General features: G+C 44.0%; 1 protein-coding gene across 1 annotated transcript in view; it reads right to left on the bottom strand.

The window, feature by feature from the left end:
- The window catches only part of malrd1 (MAM and LDL receptor class A domain containing 1), a 244,722-nt gene that overhangs the window by 49,500 nt on the left and 172,922 nt on the right, over nucleotides 1-22,300 (bottom strand). The window contains exons 22-24 of the mRNA XM_034170522.1: nucleotides 19,096-19,224; nucleotides 18,685-18,846; nucleotides 6,477-6,634 (exon numbers count right to left, since the gene is read on the bottom strand). Of these exons, the coding sequence (XP_034026413.1) occupies nucleotides 6,477-6,634; nucleotides 18,685-18,846; nucleotides 19,096-19,224 (449 nt within the window). The remainder of the gene's footprint in view (nucleotides 1-6,476; nucleotides 6,635-18,684; nucleotides 18,847-19,095; nucleotides 19,225-22,300) is intronic.

Genomic DNA, 22,300 nt, shown 5'->3' with positions numbered 1-22,300 from the left:
GAAAGTGTTGTAACTAGGTTTAAGGATATGATTCCTTCTTTATGTTCTCTAATGCCATATACCAACACAGCGCAGAGTAGCTACCTAAACTCTGTAAGTGAGATAGAGTATCTCGTCAATAGTTTTACATCCTCATTGAAGACAACTTTGGATGCTGTAGCTCCTCTGAAAAAGAGAGCTTTAAATCAGAAGTGCCTGACTCCGTGGTATAACTCACAAACTCGCAGCTTAAGTTGGAGAGGAAATGGCGTCTCACTAATTTAGAAGATCTTCACTTAGCCTGGAAAAAGAGTCTGTTGCTCTATAAAAAAAGCCCTCCGTAAAGCTAGGACATCTTACTACTCATCACTAATTGAAGAAAATAAGAACAACCCCAGGTTTCTTTTCAGCACTGTAGCCAGGCTGACAAAGAGTCAGAGCTCTATTGAGCCGAGTATTCCTTTAACTTTAACTAGTAATGACTTCATGACTTTCTTTGCTAATAAAATTTTAACTATTAGAGAAAAAATTACTCATAACCATCCCAAAGACGTATCGTTATCTTTGGCTGCTTTCAGTGATGCCGGTATTTGGTTAGACTCTTTCTCTCCGATTGTTCTGAGTTATTTTCATTAGTTACTTCCTCCAAACCATCAACATGTCTATTAGACCCCATTCCTACCAGACTGCTCAAGGAAGCCCTACCATTAATTAATGCTTCGATCTTAAATATGATCAATCTATCTTTATTAGTTGGCTATGTACCACAGGCTTTTAAGGTGGCAGTAATTAAACCATTACTTAAAAAGCCATCACTTGACCCAGCTATCTTAGCTAATTATAGGCCAATCTCCAACCTTCCTTTTCTCTCAAAAATTCTTGAAAGGGTAGTTGTAAAACAGCTAACTGATCATCTGCAGAGGAATGGTCTATTTGAAGAGTTTCAGTCAGGTTTTAGAATTCATCATAGTACAGAAACAGCATTAGTGAAGGTTACAAATGATCTTCTTATGGCCTCAGACAGTGGACTCATCTCTGTGCTTGTTCTGTTAGACCTCAGTGCTGCTTTTGATACTGTTGACCATAAAATTTTATTACAGAGATCGCTCTCAGACTGCAGGCTTACTTGTAGTTCCTAGTGTTTGTAAGAGTAGAATGGGAGGCAGAGCCTTCAGCTTTCAGGCTCCTCTCCTCTGGAACCAGCTCCCAATTCAAATCAGGGAGACAGACACCCTCTCTACTTTTAAGATTAAGCTTAAAACTTTCCTTTTTGCTAAAGCTTATAGTTAGGGCTGGATCAGGTGACCCTGAGCCATCCCTTAGTTATGCTGCTATAGACTTAGACTGCTGGGGGGTTCCCATGGTGCACTGAGTGTTTCTTTCTCTTTTTGCTCTGTATGCACCACTCTGCATTTAATCATTAGTGATTGATCTCTGCTCCCCTCTACAGCATATCTTTTTCCTGGTTCTCTCCCTCAACCCCAACCAGTTGTTGTGTGGGCTGCCAGAAGAGGAGGTACTGCTGGCCCACCACCAGAAGGTGGCCGCCTTTGTAAACGGACTGTTGTCAGTCCTAAAGGAGCACCTAGCGGCCAAGGATGAACCGCGGGAATTAGATGGGCTTATTGATCTCGTTATACGGTTAGACAATCGGTTGGAGGAACGCCGTCGGGAACGAGACGAAGGACATGGCCGGGCGCGCGCCATCCCTCTTCCTTCCGGGTCCGAGAAGGGTCCGCCCTTCCCACGCTCCCTGGCCTCTACGTCCCGTGGGGCGACAGCTCCCCCTGCTGACGAAGCTATGGACACGAGCAGGGCCACATTTAGACCACCTAATAGACAGAGGAGGTTTCCACGCAGGGCGTGTTTTGTTTGTGGCTCAATGGAGCATCAATTGAGCGATTGCCCCGAACGGTTAAACACCAACGCCCGCCCCTAGAGACTGGGCTTAGGGTGGGCCAAAAACTTCACGTGGGACACACACATATTGCCGCACGACTCCCAGTTACAATCCTTAGTGGGGATTTAACCCTTCAGGCCCCAGCACTGGTAGACACAGGGTCAGAAGGGAATCTGTTAGACAGCAGATGGGCCAGGGAGGTAGGACTCCCTCTGGTGGCGCTACCTACACCATTGCAGGTGCGAGCACTAGATGGCACCCTACTCCCTTTACTCACACACGACACCACCAGTAACTCTGGTAGTGTCAGGGAATCATAGGGAGGAGATTGAGTTTTTTGTGACTCCTTCTACCTCCCGTGTGATTCTGGGGTTCCCCTGGATGTTGAAACACAATCCCCAGATTGATTGGCCGTCCGGGGTGGTGGTACAGTGGAGCGAAACCTGCCATCGGAGGTGTTTGGGATCCTCGGTTCCTCCCGGTTCCCAGGCGAAGGAGCAGGTCCAAGTACCCCCCAATCTGTCGGCGGTGCCGGTTGAGTACCACGATCTTGCTGACGTTTTTAGCAAGGATCGGGCACTCACTCTTCCCCCGCACTGTCCATATGATTGTGCCATCGATTTGTTGCCAGGCGTGGAGTTCCCGTCCAGCAGACTGTACAACCTCTCCCGACCTGAGCGCGAATCGATGGAGACCTACATCCGGGACTCCTTAGCTGCCGGGCTGATCCGTAACTCCACCTCTCCGATGGGAGCGGGTTTCTTTTTTGTGGGAAAAAAGATGGCGGTCTTCGTCCATGCATTGATTATCGGGGGCTGAACGAGATCATGGTTCGCAACCGATACCCGTTGCCTTTGTTGGATTCAGTGTTCACCCCCCTGCATGGAGCCAAAATCTTCACAAAGTTGGATCTTAGGAACGCATACCACCTAGTTCGGATCCGGAAGGGAGACGAATGGAAGATGGCATTTAACACCCCGTTAGTTCATTTTGAGTACCTGGTCATGCCGTTCGGCCTCACTAACGCCCCTGCGACGTTCCAAGCTTTGGTTAATGACGTCTTGCGGGACTTCCTGCACCAATTCGTCTTCGTATATCTGGATGATATACTCATCTTTTCTCCGGACCCTGAGACCCATGTACGGCATGTACGTCAGGTCCTGCAGCAGTTGTTGAAGAACCGGTTGTTTGTGAAGGGCGAGAAGTGTGAGTTTCACCGCACTTCTTTGTCCTTCCTGGGGTTTATCATCTCCTCCAACTCCGTCGCCCCGGATCCGGCCAAGGTCGCAGCGGTGAGAGACTGGCCCCAACCGACAAGCCGTAGGAAGCTGCAACAGTTCCTCGGCTTCGCAAATTTCTACAGGAGGTTCATTAAGGGGTATAGTCAGGTTGTTAGCCCCCTGACGGCCCTGACCTCACCAAAAGTTCCCTTCACCTGGTCGGATCGGTGCGAAGCCGCGTTTAGGGAGTTGAAACGCCGGTTCTCGACTGCACCGGTCTTGGTGCAGCCCGATCCTGGTCGCCAGTTCGTGGTTGAAGTGGACGCCTCTGACTCGGGGATAGGAGCCGTGCTATCCCAGAGCGGAGAAACCGATAAGGTTCTTCACCCATGTGCCTATTTTTCCCGCAGGTTGACCCCAGCAGAGCGGAACTATGACGTGGGCAATCGAGAGCTCCTTGCGGTGAAAGAGGCCCTTGAGGAGTGGAGACACCTGCTGGAGGGAGCGTCAGTGCCTTTCACGGTTTTCACTGACCACCGGAACCTGGAGTATATCAGGACCGCCAAGCGACTGAACCCCAGGCAAGCCCGCTGGTCACTGTTTTTAGGCCGTTTTGACTTCCGGATCACTTACCGCCCCGGGACCAAAAACCAAAGATCGGATGCCCTGTCCCGGGTGCATGAACAGGAAGTCAAGACCGAGTTGTCGGATCCACCGGAACCCATTCTCCCGGAGTCCACTATCATGGCTGCTCTGACCTGGGACGTGGAGAAGACCATCCGGGAGGCCCTGGCACGGAGCCCGGATCCCGGAACAGGACCGACGAACAGACTATACGTCCCACCAGAGGCCAGGGCTGCCGTCCTGGACTTCTGTCACGGGTCCAAACTCTCCTGCCACCCAGGGGTGCGTAGGACTGTGGCAGTGGTCCGGCAGCGCTTCTGGTGGGCGTCCCTGGAGACTGATGTCCGGGCTTACATCCAGGCCTGCACCACCTGCGCCAGGGGCAAGGCTGACCACCAGAAGGCACAGGGACTTCTACAGCCACTTCCTGTGCCTCACCGCCCCTGGTCCCACATCAGTCTGGATTTTGTCACGGGCCTCCCGCCGTCCCGGGGACACACCACCATACTCACGATAGTGGACCGTTTCTCCAAGGCGGCCCACTTCGTGGCCCTCCCGAAGCTCCCGTCGGCCCAGGAGACGGTGGATCTCCTCGTCCACCATGTTGTCCGGCTGCATGGGATACCAACAGACATCGTTTCAGATCGCGGTCCCCAGTTCTCCTCGCAGGTGTGGAGAAGTTTCTGCCGGGAACTGGGGGCCACTGTAAGCCTCTCGTCTGGGTATCACCCGCAGACTAACGGACAGGTCGAACGGGCCAACCAGGAGTTGGAGCAGGCCCTCAGGTGCACGACCTCCGCACACCCGACGGCTTGGAGTGAACATCTTGCCTGGATCGAGTACGCTCATAACAGCCAGGTGTCCACTGCCACCGGCCTCTCCCCATTCGAGGTGTGTCTGGGGTACCAGCACCCTTTGTTTCCTTTGGTGGAGGGAGAGGTCGGTGTGCCCTCGGTCCAGGCCCACCTGCGGAGATGCCGTCGGGTGTGGCGCACCGCCCGTTCGGCCTTGTTGAGGGCCCGGACGAGGGCTAAAGCCCATGCAGACCGTCGACGGTCCCCGGCCCCTACTTACCAGCCCGGGCAGGAGGTGTGGCTTTCCACCAAGGACATTCCTCTCCAGGTCGAGTCACCCAAATTGAAGGACCGCTTCATTGGACCCTTCCCCATCCTCAAGGTCCTCAGTCCTACCGCAGTGAGGCTCCAACTCCCGGCCTCACTGCGGATCCATCCAGTCTTTCATGTCTCCAGGGTAAAACTGCATCACACCTCACCCCTCTGTGCACCCGGTCCAGTGCCGCCTCCTGCCCGTATTATCGACGGGGAGCCGGCTTGGACAGTTCGCCGGCTCTTGGACGTCCGTCAAATGGGCCGGGGTTTCCAGTATTTGGTGGACTGGGAGGGGTATGGACCCGAAGAACGCTCCTGGGTGAAGAGGAGCTTCATCCTGGACCCGGCCCTCCTGGCCGATTTCTATCATCGCCACCCGGACAAGCCTGGTCGGGCGCCAGGAGGCGCCCCTTGAGGGGGGGGTCCTGTTGTGTGGGCTGCCAGAAGAGGAGGTACTGCTGGCCCACCACCAGAAGGCGCCCTGCCTGAAGTGCAGGCTTCAGGCACGAGAGGGCGCTGCCGCCTCAGGAACAAGCCGTGGTGACAGCTGTCACCCATCATCCGTGACAGCTGTCACTAATCAACACATCTGATATAAAAGCAGGAAGACACCTCCACCAAACTGCCGAGATATCATCTTCATCTGGAGGTAATACTCTCAGCCCCTTTTTGTGAGATCTATAAATCTATTATTGTGAGTGTTTGCAGGAGAACCGGTCGTTTTTGCGGAGGCTGTGCAAGATGGCGCTCCTTTTCAGCTGAGACTGCTGCAACGCGCTGAGTGAGAGGTGGAGGTGGCATTCCCACCATTGTTACTGGGTGTTCACACACCCACCCTTTGACTGTCTTTTGCTTTCTGCCAGCAGTACCAGATCCGACACTCCGGGAAAGTGGCCACCTGGGGACTCCGGAACTTGGCGACTCCAGTATTCCTCGGGTTCAGGTGGCGGTGGAAATCGTGTGGTTCCGGTTCGTTTCCAGACGGGTGTCTCCTATCGTCGAGCCTGCCCACACGACACCTTTATTAATTGACTGTTGCACATTCTGATTCTGCTGTGTTTGGTTGTGACATTCACACCAGTAAAGTGTTATAATTTGACTCCTTCCATTGTCCGTTCATTTACGCCCCCTGTTGTGGGTCCGTGTCACTACACTTTCCCAACACCAGTCCCAGCAGAAGACTGCCCCCTCCCTGAACCTGGTTCTGCTGGAGGTTTCTTCCTGTTAAAAGGGAGTTTTTCCTTCCCACTGTTGCCAAGTGCTTGCTCACACGGGGTCATTTTGACCGTTGGGGTTTTTCCGTAATTATTGTATGGCCTTGCCTTGCAATATAAGGCGCCTTGGGGCAACTGTTTGTTGTGATTTGGCGCCATCTAAATAAAATTGATTTGATTACTTCCTGTGGGTATCAGGTGATTCACAAAGCAAAGCATGATGATGTACAAGCGCTGATACGAAGTTCCTTGGCCAAGGCTCAGTAAAGGAAAAACACATTTCTGACAAAACCTAATTAAGACTTGGTGTTTACAGTGATGGATCATCTGACAGCAACCACTACGTTTGGAAGCTCGATGCATTAACACACAAAGAAAAACAACAGTTAACTGTTTATGTAAATGTGGCTGAGATTACATTATGCATCACCTTCAGTGTACCCATTTGGTCTGAACCGTGCATAAAAAACCAGAAGCGGAGGTGGCACAGTCCAATACTTGTTGGGAAAGGATTCCTTGTTGTGAATTTGGCGATGTCGCCCTCCCTCTGAATGGCAGTGTATATATACAGGAACTTTCCTCCACCACCTGTGGAGACAAATGGAACACACAATATTATAGCATATTTCCTTTTTAATTTAGTCACACATTTTCAGTCCCAATGGTGGCACTCGTTTTTGACTCTGCTGCCTCTGGTATTTTTCATAGAGAAATTGTTAAATTTGGCTGTTGCAGTGAACCAAAAATTGCAGACCGCGATCAAACAAGAGGTGTGTCCAAACCCTGGTGATTTGTTGTCCAAGTAATGTGCAAACAGTCCAACAAGCACGTGAGGCAAAAGGAGCGCAAAAGTAAATCCAAATACAGAGGTGGCACAAAACAATGAAAATGCAGGGAAAAACTAACACGAAACAAAATGGGTTCAATGACAACAGGAAAATAGCTGAGACCATAAATAAGCAGTTGTGCTCAAAGGTTTACATACCCTGGCACAAATCTTTGGTTTTTTGGTCATTTGTCAGAGAATATGAATGATTAAAAAAAATCACTCATGATTAGTAGATGGGTGAAGCCATTTATTGTCAAACAACTGTGTTTGTCACGGAGGGTGGGTGCCAGGCAGCTGAATCAGCTGGACCCGCAATGCAGACTCCCAGACTAGGCTTAGGTGTAAAAGGAATCATGGTCTTTATTCCAGGCTCAGGTACGGTACACAGGTCATCAGTCAGCAGAGCAGAGATACAATCAGGGTTAGGCAAAAACGCAGTCATGATCGGGCAAGATTCAGTGGCATGAGCAAACACAGACATCTAGGTAGAGACAAAAGGTGTGGTCGAGGAAAACAGAGCAGGATGCGGTAACATGGATAGGCAAAAATAGGACTGAATACTTTAGCTGGAATGTGTACAAAAGACAACAAACTGGCAGACATGTAGTGGCTGGGAGGGGTTTAAATAGACAGGAGTTAAGGTGCATGTGAGGTGAATGATCTAGAAAGTGGGCGTGCTTGGAGGACAAAGATTGTGCACTGTGCAAGATAGTGAGGTGGAGACAATATGAAGAGGAGTGATGAAAAGACAAAGACGTGAACAGGTGGCAAGAGTGTGAATGAAAACACAAAGCAGACAGATTCAAAGTGAGAGACAAAGACACAAGGCAGGTGAAGTGGAGTGGAGTGAGAACATAATAAGATGGGCGTGAGGAAAACGGAAACCAAAGATCAAACAGAAACTGAAGACAGAATATAATTCAACTATGCTAACCGGAATGAACAGGACATAAACACGAGAACAGAAAGGCACACCAAAAGATAACATAGAAGACAAACTACATAACAACGGATCGGAGAATAATAGGAAAATAAACACTAAGACAAAACTAAACTGGAACTGACTAAGAAAACAAAATGACTAACCAATAAGTAAAACAGAGACTATATAACAGAAAACAAATAGAATCAAAGCCTCGATCAGGGCCAAATCATGACAGTGTTTACTCTTTTTAAATCATAATGACAACAGAAACTACCCAAATGGCCCTGATCAAACATTTACATACTCCTGCTTTAATACTGTGTATTGCCACCTTTAACATCAATGACAGCTTGGAGTCTTTTGTGGTAGTTGTGGACGAGGCTCTCTGATGGTAAAGCTGCCACTGAATATGTTTCGGACTTTATTTACATCAATTATGATGAAATACAAACAGCACGGCACTCTATGTTAAATCTGCATGGAGTAGACAGCTCTCAAAAACTGAGTGACTGCGCAAGAAAGAGAAGAGTGAGGTAAGCCACCAAGACAGCTCATAAGAAGTTATAGGCTTATGTGGCTGTAACTGGAGAAACCTGCACAGTGCAAGCTTTGCATTTTGCATCACCACTTTTAGCTTGCTACTCATCCCAGTTGTCAAACCTTTTGTACTCAAGATGTGAAACAAATATTTCTGGGCTCCCAGATTAATTCCAGGCAGATTTAACATACAGTAGTTACCATTCTGGTTGTATTTCTTAATGACTGATGTAAATGATGGACAGGTCAGGTTTGGGAACATGTGCTGGTGCCATCTGTCACAGCATCCACTACATTATGAAACAGCCTTGGATTTTGGATGTAACCACCAAGGCAGACAACTGGTCCATCCTTACTTCTCAAAAGTAACCATCTATCCACCACAGCAAGGAGAAGGGTGGGTGCCCTTTTGGTGTTTTTGAGCTGCTGGAGTCATCAACACTGAGGCATCTGGACACTGGCTCATGCCTGGAGAACATGTATAAAGTCGAAGACACATTTCAGTGACTTGGAAGTCGTACTGTCTAACACACACCTTTTATGTTGAGGCAGAGAATCTGCAGCTGTAGTCAATCATAATTGCTAACAGGAAATTAAGAGGCTTTGACTAGTTAATTTTCAGTACCAGTTAATTAATTGCATGCCCAATATTGCAACAACATTATGCCTATGATGAGTGTACTGTATGTAAACATCTGACCACAACTATATATTATTTCAGAAATGACCTGGTATGCACTTAACAGTAGGATTAAATCATGTTGATAATGTGAATTTGCTCAGAAATCAGTGGATTTAGATATGACCTAGTGCCAGCTGGTTATGCTTGAATGTTTCCTCTCTGTGAAAAGCAACAAAGCTGTAAACCCCTGTGTTAACCATTATGTGTATCCATTACTGTTTATGCATCATATTTCAGAGTGATGAAAGCGGATATTCAGGGTAAAACATCTGGAGCTAAGCTATGTGCAACCAGCCAATTTAAGCTTTACTGCTGAAATCCAATAATTTCATTGTCCCAGTTCCAGTACACATGATGTTTGCTCAGAGAGGAAAGCTGTTACGAGATGCTGCAGCCTGCTGCAGAGAGCTTCTTCAGCTCAGCTCGGTTTGGATTTGAGACTGACTGCATCTGGGCGACGCCAAGACAAAGTGGGAGTTTTCCACATGAACTGAAGGGGATTTAAGGCCATCACAATCCACAGTAAAGCCTGTTCCCACCAACAACACTGGATTCATCCTCTCAGTCTCAGAGGATGAGTCAACATGAGGAACATGTGTCATTTAGATAGACTGTTTTCCAAAAATGACTGGGCACAAACATACACTCAACAAAAATATAAACGCAACACTTTTGGTTTTGCTTCCATTTTGTATGAGATGAACTCAAAGATCTAAAACTTTTTCCACATACACAATATCACCATTTCCCTCAAATATTGTTCACAAACCAGTGTAAATCTGTGATAGTGAGCACTTCTCCTTTGCTGAGATAATCCATCCCACCTCACAGGTGTGCCATATCAAGATGCTGATTAGACACCATGATTAGTGCACAGGTGTGCCTTAGACTGCCCACAATAAAAGGCCACTCTGAAAGGTGCAGTTTTGTTTTATTGGGGGGGGATACCAGTCAGTATCTGGTGTGACCACCATTTGTCTCATGCAGTGCAACACATCTCCTTCACATAGAGTTGATCAGGTTGTCAATTGTGGCCTGTGGAATGTTGGTCCACTCCTCTTCAATGGCTGTGCGAAGTTGCTGGATATTGGCAGGAGTATGCCGGCCATGCAAAAACTGGGATATTTTCAGCTTCCAAGAATTGTGTACAGATCCTTGCAACATGGGGCCGTGCATTATCCTGCTGCAACATGAGGTGATGTTCTTGGATGTTGGCACAACAATGGGCCTCAGGATCTCGTCACGGTATCTCTTTGCATTCAAAATGCCATCAATAAAATGCACCTGTGTTCTTCGTCCATAACAGACGCCTGTCCATACCATAACCCCACCGCCACCATGGGCCACTTGATCCACAACATTGACATCAGAAAACCGCTCACCCACACGACGCCACACACGCTGTCTGCCATCTGCCCTGAACAGTGTGAACCGGGATTCATCCATGAAGAGAACACCTCTCCAACGTGCCAAACGCCAGCGAATGTGAGCATTTGCCCACTCAAGTCGGTTACGACGATGAACTGGAGTCAGGTCGAGACCCCAATTTAAGCAGCTGTCTGAGTGGCTGGTCTCAGACGATCTTGGAGGTGAACATGCTGGATGTGGAGGTCCTGGGCTGGTGTGGTTACACGTGGTCTGCGGTTGTGAGGCTGGTTGGATGTACTGCCAAATTCTCTGAAACGCCTTTGGAGACGGCTTATGGTAGAGAAATGAACATTCAATACATGAGCAACAGCTCTGGTTGACATTCCTGCTGTCAGCATGCCAATTGCACGCTCCCTCAAATCTTGCGACATCTGTGGCATTGTGCTGTGTGATAAAACTGCACCTTTCAGAGTGGCCTTTTATTGTGGACAGTCTAAGGCACACCTGTGCACTAATCATGGTGTCTAATCAGCATCTTGATATGGCACACCTGTGAGGTGGGATGGATTATCTCAGCAAAGGAGAAGTGCTCACTATCACAGATTTACACTGGTTTGTGAACAATATTTGAGGGAAATGGTGATATTGTGTATGTGGAAAAAGTTTTAGATCTTTGAGTTCATCTCATACAAAATGGGAGCAAAACCAAAAGTGTTGCGTTTATATTTTTGTTGAGTGTATTACTTGGTCTTTTGGATGCTAGTTACATCTGGTAACGCAACTAAATGTCACCTGCTGTGTCTAAAATCTTCTGCAACACTTGTTCTCTATTACTGCAGCGACACATTAAACCTTCAACCATGACTGAACTCGAAGCTAGACTGACTGAAATTTTAGCTTCAAGTTTGGAGAATGTTCAATCAGTAGACAGTCTTGCGGATAAGTTAAATTCGGTGCTCAAAACTATACTTAATAAGACTGTGCCTCCTCTATTAAGGCCATGCCTTCGCAAGGCACAGTCGCCTTGGTTCAGTGGTTACTTGCATGACCTTAGGCAGAAGGCTAGATGTTTGGAACGGAGATGGCATAGTTCCAAATTAGAGGTGTTCCACCTTGCATGGTGTGATGCTATCTTAGATTATAAGCATGCACTACTGGCTACCGATCAATAAAAACAAGCATAACTCAAAGTTTTTGTTTGACACGGTAGCATTTCTCATTCATGGACAGCCACCTGTTAGTCGCTCTCCCTTTTCAGCACAGGACTTTTTGGATTATTTCAAGAGAAAATAGAAGACATTAGGTTGAGCATATCTCAGCATGCCTTGGCCCAGCCACTGCACTCTGCTATGGAAGTGGGTGCTACCACTGAGGTGTTACCTAGATTTACAGAATTTGATAGTATCTCACTAGGTGCGCAAATGAAACTTGTGATGTCTACAAAACGCACCATGGGCTCAATTTGGTGGGGGATAGGGGGGACATGTCCCCCCCCCACCTTTTCAACCAGGGGGGACAGAATATGGTATGTCCCCCCACTTTCTGACATATATGTGTGTACTTGAAACATGCTATGCCAGTCTTATGTGCAAACCATGTCAGTCTTATGTGCAAAACCATGTCAGAATAGTATCTTTGTTTCTGCAAGTTTGTATTTTTAGCAGCATTGACTTGTTTACAACACCTGTTTCTTTGTCACATTTGGAATTTTCTGGGACTGCATTTGCCCAGATATAAAACCAAAAATAGTTGCCTCTAGGGACTAGTGTCTACACATAAGTATCAATGGACCATATGCTAATTTACTAAATTCTGAAAGTTAGAAAAGGAAATCAGAAAAGCTATCTGGGACCTCAGAAAGCCCATCTGCAATTATTGCTTGATCTCCAAAATCAGTCTATGCAAGCGAAATTATGTTCAGTATGAGTGTTGTCATTAGTGCCACTTCGAATATTAAAGTCATGATAAGTAATTTATCCTAAACTTATGATCTGTTGTTTTTTCAAATTTATGCAAAAACAAATCTTGAGAAAAAAATACAGTATGCGATAGTTAATAATTATTAAGAGCCTGTTCTTTCATATTTATGAATACATTTTACCACATTGCAGTTGTTTTTTAATGAAAACTCAACCTATCATTCTTTTTGAGTTCTACATATGTGGTGATACCTTATCTACACCAGGATGTTAATAAAATCAATACTGGCTATTCTCAGAATAAAGTACTTATATCCACAGTTTCAAATTGCATAAGTCAAATGGTGTCCACTTTATGGTCTTCTCAAAACATTAAAATTACTGTTCTGGATACTCAGAATGCATCTGAGCTTATCTAGAAACCGTTGGCTTCTGGGGGTCTAAAGCGGCCCCCAGACCCCTGGCCTATGGGCTTCAGCCCTGCGGGGTCGCACTTTGTCCCCCACAATTTCTAGTTCGAAATTGTGCCCTTGAAAAGCACAACCTTTTTTTTGATCCCATACCACCAAAAATGTTTAAGGACCTGCGGCCCACTCTTGGGCCGACTGTGCTAGAAATTGTTCATCTCTCACTAACTTCTGGATCTGTTCCTAAATGTTTCAAATCTGCAGTGATTACTTAAGAAATCCAATCTTGACCCTAGTGTACTGAAAAGTTTTAGGCCGAGATCAAAGCTATCATTTTGTTCTAAAATTCTGGAAAAAGTGGTTTCACAGCAGCTCGTGGACCACCTTACTGAAAATAATGTTTTTGAGCCTTTGCAGTCTGCTTTTAGAAAATATCACTCCATAGAGACAGCGCTCACTAAAATGGTGAATGACCTTCTGTGAGCAATGGACTCGGACACCACTACAGTTTTGGTGCTGTTAGATCTTAGTGCTGCGTTTGATACTGTGGATCATCAGATTTTACTCGATAGGCTGGAGAATCATTTTGGGATTACTGGAAGTGCCCTTGCGTGGTTGCCGTCATACCTGTCCGGTCATTCACACTGTTTTGTATAATGACACTACCTCTAACCTTAGTGACATGAAATTTGGGGTTCCACAGGGATCCGTTTTGGGTCCCCTGCTTTTCTCCCTTTATGTAGCACCCCTTGGGCATATAATGTGGCATTTTGGGATTGCCTTTCATTGTTATGCTGATGATACTCAATTGTACATGCTGATAACTGCTGGCAATCACATTCACATAAAATTTTTAGAAGATTGCCTTGCAGCAGTGAGAAGCTGGATGTCTAGTAACATCTTACTTTTAAATGCTGAAAAGACTGAAATGATGGTTCTTGGTCCAGTGAGACGTCAGCATCAATTTGACCAGCTGGCGCTTAGCTTAGGTTTGTGTGTTATACATCATATGGACAAAGCGAGAAACCTTGGGGTAATTTTTGATTCTATGTTGTCCTTTGACCTCCACATTAGAGGCATTACTAGGACTGCTTTCTTGTGGAATGTAGTGAAGATTTGTCCCATCCTGTCTATGGCTGATGCTGAGACTCTGATATATGCATTTATCTCTTGCAGTTTGGACTATTGCAATGCGCTATTTTCTGGTTTACCACAGTCCAGCATTAGGGGTCTTCAGTTGGTTCAAAATGCTGATGTCAGACTTCTTACACGAAGCAGAAAATTTGACCACATTACACGCGTTTTGGCATCCCTTCATTGGCTTCCTGTCTCTCTGAGATTGGCTTTTAAGGTGCTGTTACTGGCCTATAAAATTTTTCACGGACTCGCACCTCCCTACCTGGCTGACATGGTTAAGCCCTACGTACCGGGTTGGGCCTTGCGTTCGTAGGGAGCAGGACTGCTGTGTGTTCCTAGGGTGAATAAAAAGTATGCAGGCCACAGAACCTTTTCTTATCATGTCCCGGTTCTGTGGAATGATCTCCCTGCACAGGTATGGCAGTCGGACTCTGTGGAGATTTTTAGGTCCACACTGAAGACTTATCTTTTTACCTTATTTTATCATTAGCATTTTATGTTATTGCATGTTTTCTTTTATTTGTTTTACCTTTTTTTATGTTTTTATTCTTTTATTGTGCATGATAATCTTTTAATTCATTTTGTTCTGTTTTTTTGTGTTGTGTGAAGCGCCTTGGGGTGACCCTGTGGTGAATTGGTCCTATACAAATTAATACATTTGATTTTGAAATTTGTGCTCATGTAGCTCATCTGTGGTGTTATTGATATTTCACATCATTGATCTTGTGGTAACAAATTTGTCTGACACAACACAGAATTCTGTGTCATCTCTCAGATTAGCAAAATCAAGTATCCAGTCAAAGGTAGGTATGGAGTCAATGACCTGCCAACAGCCAACTGAAGAAAAAGGAATTTAAGTCGAACATTCAAACTCTAACACCAGGTACAGCTTCATGGTGGAGTGGCACAAAGTAAGACTTGATTAAATCTAAGATTTGTCAATTCAGTGGCAGTTTACAGATGAAAAACAAGCCAGGTGTTGAACTGACATCCCACTTTTTGGGCCTGTGTATTCAATATCATGTTCTTAAAGCATTTGTTTTTGAATGTTCCAAAGAGGAAACAGTCTACGTACATGTCAACCTAGATATAATGCAGTTATTGAGAGGTGATCCAATTTTCAATCATTTGACATTTTTGTTATATAGTGTATGTTCAACATGCTGAATTCATGTTACACATTAAAACAGCAGATATAAAACACAACCTTGATATCACCCACTGCATGAAGTAATTCAAGGGCCAGGAAGATGAAGGCCCAATCCCATCACCTTCCCATTGCCCTACCACTTTGCCCTTTCCCTTCTTGAAATGGTGAAATGAGATGGGGGAAGGGAAAGTATTGAGATTTGGCTTTACCGTTCAGTCTCACACGTCTTCACAAAAAAATATAACCTTCCCATAGTGACAGTCATAGCATGGCTGGGATCACTGAAGGATTACACAAGGGTCAAAATTTTTAAATGTTTCAATCATGTTAAAAATTGTACCACATTTGTCACAATAATAACAAAGGTATATTTTGGGCTATTTATGGCTGAAAATAAAAATGGTAAAAATGGTGACAAAGGCTGATTTCACTTTGTTCAGGGGTCAAAAATTGTTACTCCAATTTTGGTAAATTGTGATCCAAATTTTTGGTAGCACTGACAGGATTTGAAAAATGAATCTGCTATGCTATCACATTATGTGGCAACATATGTCATAGCTCTGAAGACCAAGCATTCGATACAGTCAAAAGAATTTAGATTTATAATCCTATTTGCTCAATCAATAATTTGCATCACTTTTACCAAAATAAGTGCAAGTTTAATTTTTGACCCCTATCTGAAATTGGCCCTTGTCACCAATTTTGTTGTTTTTACACCATATACTGTAACTCTATAACATTACGGCCATAGATAGTCAAAAATATATACAGTGAGGAAAATAAGTATTTGAACACCCTGTGATTTTGCAAGTTCTCCCACTTAGAAATCATGGAGGGGTCTGAAATTTTCATCTTAGGTGCATGTCCACTGTGAGAGACATAATAAAAAAAAAAAAAAAAATCCAGAAAATCCAGAAATCATAATGTATGATTTTTTTAAAATAATTTATTTGTATGTTACTGCTGCAAATAAGTATTTGAACACCTGTGAAAATCAATGTTAATATTTGGTACAGTAGCCTTTGTTTGCAATTACAGAGGTCAAATGTTTCCTGTAGTTCTTGACCAAGTTTTCACACACTGCAGCAGGGATTTTGGTCCACTCCTCCATACAGATCTTCTCTAAATCTTTCAGGTTTAGAGTTTCAGCTCCCTCCAAAGATTTTCTATTGAGTTCAGGTCTGGAGACTGGCCAGGCCACTCCAGGACCTTGAAATGCTGCTTACGGAGCCCCAGGTTGGAGTGTGATTGATCGAGTGTGTGAACAGGTGTCTTTTATACAGTTAACAAGTTCAAACAGGTGCAATTAATACAGGTAAAGAGTGCAGAATAAGAGGGCTTCTTAAAGAAAAATGAACAGGTCTGTGTGAGCCAGAATTCTTGCTGGTTGGTAGGTGATCAAATACTTATTTGCAGCAGTAACATACAAATAAATTATTAAACAATCATACATTGTGATTTCCGGATTTTTTTTTTTAGATTACATCTCTCACAGTGGACATGCACCTAAGATTAAAATTTCAGACCCCTCCATGATTTCTAAGTGGGAGAACTTGCAAAATCACAGGGTGTTCAAATACTTATTTTCCTCACTGTATTTATGTAATCCTTATGATCACAAAAATAATGCATTCTCATTTTTCATATGATTAGAGAATGTTTAAATTCTGTCCCCTTCATTGACCCTTTGTCCAGACTTAAGACACACTTATTTTCCCTTTCATATGGCTAGCATACTGGCATAGTATGTTTCTATACTTTTTACTCTTAATTAATTTTATTAGGAAACAGAGCATGCCGTGGCCTCAACTTATCTAAATTCTGGGTCTTTTAGTGAAGCTTATGGTGTGTTTACAAATAGGCAAGACGCGTTATGAATGTCATATTTGCATCATTCTTGGCACATTCCTGACATTCTTAATGTGACTTAATGCATCTGAATAGGTTTCTTAATAGTGCGTGTTGGTGCGTGATATTCGTGATTTTCGTGGAGCATGATTTTGGCTGTAAAAAAACTCCCACGAATGTCACACACCACTCTCATTTTGCCTCATGTCGTGGAGGTCGCAACTGAGAGTGTTGATCCGTCTTGATTAGTGGTGATCCTTAACAGAGCATGACAGTGTTCTTCTCTGACATGCGTACAATTAAACCTTGCTGCACCACATTCAGTTTCATTGCCGCAGTATGCTAAAGAAGGACAGTGACACCAAGTCGGCTAAGTTTTGTTCCAATGCTCCTCAGTGCACTCCTGCAGGTGTTCCACCTGCTGCTGTGCCTGATGTTTGGCAAAACGAGCGAGACAAGAGCCACGTGGAGCCACACATCTGGCTGTCTCAGTCTCCTCATCCTCTATGCGCCACTCCACGGCATAGAGCCCAATTAAGCATGCAGTCACAAAGTTCTTCTGCTGTGGATTTTAAGGAGCAAACTGGAGCAAATTGTTGAGCAGCTGACGGTTGGATGAATATGCTGTGTGTTCTTGACCATGTGTAATGGTTCCTGGTAATTCTCCAGCAACACGTGCCATTAATCGTAACGAGTGGTAACAAGTTGCAGCAGTTCCTGAGGACACCTGATGTGATCAGTGGCCAAGAATGTACACTTCGTGACATTCGTGACTTGCCATCGTTATATGTAAATGCAGCGTTAGGGCTAGTGGCCGGCGATCACCTTAGTATTTCTTCTGTTTGTCTTGTTACTTAATGGTGACAAATTACACTGTATTTGTCTTTCTGATGCTTGATTCTGCTTTTTTACTTTTCTCTTTGTTTGAGGTGCGGCTCCATCCAGAGATGGGTGTGGTATCTGTTCCGGAAACCGTCCTGTGCACTGCCAACATTTCCTGTATGTTCATTTTGTAAATTGTTTTGTAATTTGTGTCTGTAGCATGGCCCAAGCAAAGGGTCACCCCTTTGAGTCTGGTCTGCTTATGGTTTTTTCCTCAGAGGGAGTTTATACTTACCACTGTTGCTCTGGGGGTTGGTAAGGTTAGACCTTACTTGTGTGAAGCACCTTGAGGCAACCTTGTTGTGATTTGGTGCTATATAAATAAAGTGCAGCTGCCACTCTTAGATAGTTCTACATTTTTTGTGTAAGTGTTGGTATACCGAGGCTAGATTGTGAATATTGTTTTGTCAATTTAGGTGCTACTGATAAGGTGAAAATTGGGTATGGGCTTATAGACAAGTAAGAATAGCATATATGAAATATACAACAATGTAAGAGAAGGTTCATATTGCTTTGTGGAGTTCTAACGCTCGCACCAATGACACTGATTTACAGGCCAGGATTATATTCAATTAATCTGCAGCACAAAGCTGTTTTGATGCTGTAACATCAGAGTACACAAACCTAAATAACAGTGTATTTGTTGTTTAGCTCAGTTTGCGTCAGCCTGACGATGATGTGTTCTCAACCCTGTCTTCAAATGCCTGTCGAATCTCCTATTTACAAGCTGCCAAGTCTTAATTTCAAAGAGGCTGCACTGAGGTGACTGCGAGCTGACAAGCAAGGAGAACATAGAAGCTGTTTGTTTAATTTCCTGACATTTTATTTTGACATTATTAATCTTTTGTGACAAAACACTGAAGTAAACACATCATGTGAGTAATGGATAAAACCAGGGCCTGGCCGACAAATTCTCAACTGTGTGTAGACATGATGATAAAACCTGAAACTAACCAGGACTGTGGTCATTGTCTGGTCCATATCCAGGTGTTGGACTCCGGTGGCCAATCTTCCAATCAAAGTCATCATCAGTGTCCTGAGAAAGCTGGCATGTGTTTTCCCATTGGTGTTCCTCCACGTTGAAATTACAGGCACCTGGTTGGCCAGTAGTGTGTCCTACAAGAGAGACAGAGGGAAGGAAATAAAAGGAATTAGGCATTATGATAGGAATTATTAATGGCATATGTTATATGATGACTGAATGACAGTAAGTGTGGTGCGAAATGTATGTTAACAGCGAATACTGTCTGTGTCCAAGGCATATTTTCTTCAGGACAATAAAGACTATGTTATTTTATGGAGTGAGAAGTGAGGGCTGAAATCTGTGCAAAATAGATGCAGTTCCAAGTTTCCATTTGTACTCACCACAGTCCATCTCATCAGATCCATCTGCACAGTCAGCCTTGTTGTCACACACCAGGTGGGACTCAATGCACTGGCCGCAGTGACACACAAAGTCTGTGATGGCAGGACAGCTGGGTGGCACCTCAGCACCTGAGACAGGTATCAACTAAATTAATCTGTAATTTCATTTGGGCTTTGCAGCTTTCTAATCAAAGTAGGTTATAAGACTGCATCAGACTTGATGGCACCTATTTTACACTTGACACAGTTGTGGGTCTGGTGCAAAGCTGTTGCATTAGTATTGTCCTTCACAAGAATATGTTTGTACTTCAGACCACCTAAAAGCAGGTCTAAACTCTAACAGAGACTTTGTGATATTGTGAGAGCCCTTTAAAAAAGCGGGTTTGCCATGTATGTAGTACAGGCTGCACATAGCGATGTGCAATAACTTATAAATGGAACATGAAACTGAACACAAAAATAATCATGGACTGAAAGAAAAGCAAATAGGCCGTAAGGTGAAAGCCATTTCGTTTCATCCTGTTCCAACATATGGGGCACTTCAATGCGTTTGCACACTTACAAAGATATATTACTCCTGAGCGAGAGCGAAAAAGTTCTCCATTTGTAATCCTGCAGTTTTTATAAAATCAGTGTTTGAAGTCTGTACTACTTACTTTACTCGCGGAATAATATTGTCATGCGTACCGCGGTTTGAGTCACGTGTAACCTGCTGCTCCAATAAGAGTGCAAAACATCCAAGAATGGCAGCGACCAGGATGCATAGAGGAGGAAAACATGGTGAAAACATTTAAAAAGCGTTCAAAAATATGCTATATGCACCTGATGTCTGTTAAAAAAGAAGAAATACAGGATTTTTCAGTCAAATGATGGGAAACGTTCAGAAACTGCATTGAATGATGGTTTGTTTGAGTGGTGAAACATAAACCATGTATCACTATTGACTCTGACAATATTCCAGAAGATGCTGGGCTTCATGCAACATGCCACAGACGATTCATTGATAAAAAGCTCTTGGATTCAACGGAGAAACATAAAGGAGAGCATCCAGATGTTTAAGAAACACAGGTGGGTGAGTCTGGCCAGCACCTCAGGATCAACAAGTGAAACTCAGAAAGAAACTACGGTCCAGGACGGGTCTACCTGTGGTTTCCTCTGGTCCTGTTCTGCCTGCCTTCTGCATCATATGCAAAAAAGTAGATAAATACATCACCATGTCAGGCAATGCACAAGGGATCATCTTTCACTGGCACAGACTTTATCAGCAGGTGTGTTAAAAAAATTGTCTCTCCCGCTTTCACTTATATAAAGTGTTTGTGTGTGACTGTATGTTTCTTCTATTTTATTTAGAGTTGTGATGATTTTGAATGGAATTCTGTAGGCCAGGTTGTGCTTCTTATCATATAGGGTACCTGTACAGTATATTTTGTTTTTATAGGATTGTAATTTTGCATGTTGTATTCGATTTAATGTACAACTAGGGACAGGAGTTGAAAATTAGCTGTAACTATAACTCTATATATGCAGTGTGTGTAGGTGTGTGTGTGTGTGTGCATACTGTATATACACACAAATACAGACAGACACAATGTAATTATTTTCATTCATTAAAGGTCTGCTGCTGAAAGCTGCCAAGATTTTACATTTAACAGAACAGCATGAGTAACACCATAATGGCGAGTGGCGACGTACATTTCACTATGTGTTTAAACTTGATGGAAGTGTGTGGGTGTCCTTTGGTTTTGGACAGACAGATTGTCAGTGCTTGCGGGAAAGTCTCTGAGTCTGTTTTAATCTATGTGTCCACTTGTCTGGAGGTCAGTATTTATGTCTCTCTGTGTGCGGGTGTTAATGTTCGTGTTTGACAGGGATTTGGCAGAGGCAGGAAACATCCCACATGGTGTACAGCCTGATGCCAGGTCCTGATTTAATGTGAAACATGTGTCTTAGACATAAACATCAAGCAGCATCTGACAGCTACTGTCATCACTCAGAAATTAAACCCTCTCCTTAAGAAAGACTTGCTCTCTGTCAGTGTACACTTTGCAGTTTTCACACCCCAATCTCTCACATGAAAGAGCTTAAAACACCTCTGGAAATGAATACAGGGACAAGAACAGTGCTTATGACAGAGAGAGATGTTTGTCATTTAATCTACTACACAGAATATGGCCTAAATTAAAGACCCTTGCCTACAAATTCCACAAATTTGGTGCATGTTTTAGTGAACTCTAACTGTTATCTTTATTTAGTCAGTTTCTCTCAGGAATTCAGGAAAGGGGCTCTATGTTACCATCAAACTTGAAATATTCCCTCCTGTTTTTATTCCTACAATGGCCCTAATATACAGAATATTTAAACTAAGATGACTTAAGTGTGTGTGTGTGTGTGTGTGTGTGTGGGGGGGGGGGGGGGGGTGGATGGGGTGGATTTAGGAGGTGGATTTGACTACAGGGATTTTCTGATTTGCCTACATCTCCTCAGACAAACAATACAGAGTTTAAAGGACATGTCGTATTTTAATTAACGTGCCATTAACCACTACAGCATCAAAGTACTCGTGATTGTAAAGCTGCACTTGCACGACTTTGATACGCGCACTTGTACGCACTAGTCGTTGCGCTTTGTGCGCTGGACGCTGCATATATAAAATAATTTTTTCGTAGCTGGTTAATCATTTTCTCTCAGAGTTGGCTGTTGCCTCTAATTGCTTCCAGAATCACAGAGGACGTTTCATCTGCAGCGTTTCTCTCTCACTCTCTTATGCACTTAATGAGGTGGAGAAAGCATTTGGAACCACCTATAAAGGTAATTATTTGTAATGTTTACATTGTAATAGCTTGGTAAAACAGTTGCATGTTCATTTCTTCTTATGAGGAGCTATAAAAGTATGTTTATGATACAACTCCAATTCCAATGAAGTTGGGACGTCATGTAAAATGTCAATAAAAACAGAATACAATGATTTGCAAATCCTCTTCAACCTATATTCAACTGAATACACCACAAAAAGAAGACATTTAATATTCAAACTGATAAACTTTATTGTTTTTGTGCAAATATTTGCTCACGTTGAAATGGATGGCTGCAACATGTTTCAAAAAAGCTGGGACAGTGGTATGTTTACCACTGTGTTACATTACCTTTCCTTCTCACAATACTCAGTAAGCGTTTGGGAACTGAGGACACTAATTGTTGAATCTTT

The sequence above is a fragment of the Thalassophryne amazonica genome, chromosome 1 (genome assembly GCF_902500255.1).
Source record: "Thalassophryne amazonica chromosome 1, fThaAma1.1, whole genome shotgun sequence".
Lineage (NCBI taxonomy): Eukaryota > Metazoa > Chordata > Actinopteri > Batrachoidiformes > Batrachoididae > Thalassophryne > Thalassophryne amazonica.
Note: the sequence above shows the minus strand (reverse complement) of the source record. Positions and strands in the feature narration are given on the sequence as shown.